The sequence below is a fragment of the Electrophorus electricus genome, chromosome 15 (genome assembly GCF_013358815.1).
Source record: "Electrophorus electricus isolate fEleEle1 chromosome 15, fEleEle1.pri, whole genome shotgun sequence".
NCBI lineage: Eukaryota > Metazoa > Chordata > Actinopteri > Gymnotiformes > Gymnotidae > Electrophorus > Electrophorus electricus.
In genome coordinates, this window is record NC_049549.1 from 347,501 (window position 1) to 350,000 (window position 2,500).

General features: G+C 49.2%; 1 protein-coding gene across 9 annotated transcripts in view; it reads left to right on the plus strand.

Moving 5' to 3' along the window:
* robo2 (roundabout, axon guidance receptor, homolog 2 (Drosophila)) overlaps window positions 1-2,500 on the plus strand; it is a 263,407-nt gene that overhangs the window by 196,300 nt on the left and 64,607 nt on the right. For all 9 annotated transcript variants that reach the window (XM_035534276.1, XM_035534281.1, XM_035534278.1 and 6 more), the window contains exons 3-5: window positions 1,004-1,161; window positions 1,553-1,673; window positions 1,938-2,076. In XM_035534276.1, the coding sequence (XP_035390169.1) occupies window positions 1,004-1,161; window positions 1,553-1,673; window positions 1,938-2,076 (418 nt within the window). The remainder of the gene's footprint in view (window positions 1-1,003; window positions 1,162-1,552; window positions 1,674-1,937; window positions 2,077-2,500) is intronic.

The window sequence follows — 2,500 nt, forward strand, 5'->3', positions numbered from 1 at the left end:
TGGGAGCCGTTATCCTCGGAGTGGTGCTTTCTCCTCCCTGCTCCAAGCCACTTGGGAGTTCTGCTGGAGACCTGCAGGCGCCTAAATCAGCACCCCTCGCGCACTCTTTAGCAGCAAAAGAGCGAACACTGGCGTGAGTTTCGCTAGCTGTAAACATACAGCCTTGAGGCACGTGAAGCTAAAGCCTGTTTTTTTTTTTTTAAACAGAAGTTTTTAACTGTTTTGTTTTACTGGTAGCTTGCTCAGCTCAGGAAATGACAAGGATTAACCAAGCAGTAAGTGCAAAAAAATCTGTCATACGGTATGTCATGAAGTGCACCACAAATAACCCAGCAGGCGGCAACAGTCGCAGTCGCACCCCAGGGGCACGGTGATTACCGTCGTACAGGTCAGCTGATGTATTGCTCTGGTTCGTGTATTGTCGATACTGACATGCCGCTCTGGAGAGCTCCGCTCTTTGGTACCGGTTATGACCGGAGGCTCTGTCTGTAAGATGAGAGGGTTTTCCTTAGGCTGATCAGAAAGCTCTGTCGATCCAGCCACCCACCCGCTGTGCGTGTTTACGTGTGTACCCGCGCGGGTATTTGCCTGAGTGTGTGCGTGCGTGCATGTGTATGCACTCACCACTATGAGTGACAGGCAGCTGGAGGGCATTCTCTCTCTGTTTGTATTGCTGTCTCCACAGGGAGGCCTATTAAGTCCAATTAGCTTTTACCTGTACTTACTTGCCCAGTCAAATGAATCTTCAAATAGCATCAGAGTCGCGCACGCATATTAACGCCTGAAACGGTGACATGATTTACAGAGATGAGTGGCATGCCGTGTTTTACCAGAGAAAACTTGTTATTAATGCCATTTTAAAATGCTTTTAATGCAAGTGCCTGCAGCCCTTTCTGGCCTTTTTAACCAGTCACAGAAATCATTTAAGGATTCTTAAGTAATTCGCTTATTCATGTTGAACTCTCTCTCGCTCTCTCTCTCTCTCACTCGCCCTTGTTCTCAGTACTACGGGACGATTTCAGGCAGAACCCCACCGACGTGGTGGTGGCATCCGGGGAGCCGGCCATCTTGGAGTGCGTCCCCCCACGTGGTCACCCAGAACCCACCATCTATTGGAAGAAGGACAAGGTTCGCATCGATGAGAGAGAGGACCGCATCAAGGTAAGGCCCGCCCCCTGTGGCCCCGCCCCCTCCTTTACTTTGATCTGTCATCGCCTTCTTTTCACTTTATAGAAACGTTCAGTCGTTTTACTCTCTAACTGTGCCTTCCTGTTTGGTGTTTTTATCCAGCTGTTTTAAGATTTCAGTCTCCATATACACGGAGTTGACTTCAGTTTCTGTTGCATCCTTTGAGTTTCATTTATTTATGTAGATATGTTGATATGCACTCAAGGTGTGTGCAGCGCGGCGGCTGGAATGAATTAAATCCCCTTAATTAACTTAATAACCCGCCTAACGAGCTTTCGCATCCACGCCAAGCGGAGGTTAATCAGCCATGATGTCCCCCCCCCGTGTGTCCTGACCGATCGTGACCGATTGTGTGCTCGCGCAGATCCGCGGAGGCAAGCTGATGATCTCCAACGCCAGGAAGAGCGACGCGGGCATGTATGTGTGCGTGGGCACCAACATGGTGGGCGAGAGAGACAGCGAGACCGCCCAGGTCACGGTGTTCGGTAAGGACCACCTACGCTCAGTGCGCCATCATGCTTCTGTGTAGGAAAAGCATTCGTCCAGGAAAATGGGAATTTACTAAATGTTCCCATGGCTTTCCTCTAGTGTATCCGTGTGTCTTACCGTATCCGTGCTTTACCTCGTTACTCATTTCCTGCTCGTACACACAATAGACAATACCCTTCAGTCATTGAAAGATAATAGCGTTTGACTATTACTCATCATTTCTTCTGTGTGTGTGTGTGTGTGTGTGTGTGTGTGTGCAGAGAGGCCCACTTTCCTGCGGAGGCCCATAAACCAGGTGGTGCTGGAGGAGGAAGGGGTGGAGTTCCGTTGCCAGGTGCAAGGAGACCCCCAGCCTTCGGTCCGCTGGAGGAAAGATGATGTGGACGTGCCCCGCGGAAGGTGAGGGAGCGACCAAGGAAGACACACTGAACTGTGTTTCCCACAGTCTCTCTACACACAAAACTGTGTCTCTCACACAGTCTCTCTACACACAAAACTGTCTCTCTCACAGTCTCTCTACACACAAAACTGTGTCTCTCACACAGTCTCTCTACACACAAAACTGTCTCTCTCACAGTCTCTCTACACACAAAACTGTGTCTCTCACACAGTCTCTCTACACACAAAACTGTCTCTCTCACAGTCTCTCTACACACAAAACTGTCTCTCACACAGTCTCTCTACACACAAAACTGTGTCTCTCACAGTCTCTCTACACACAAAACTGTGTCTCTCACAGTCTCTCTACACACAAAACTGTCTCTCTCACAGTCTCTCTACACACAAAACTGTCTCTCACACAGTCTCTCTACACACAAAACTG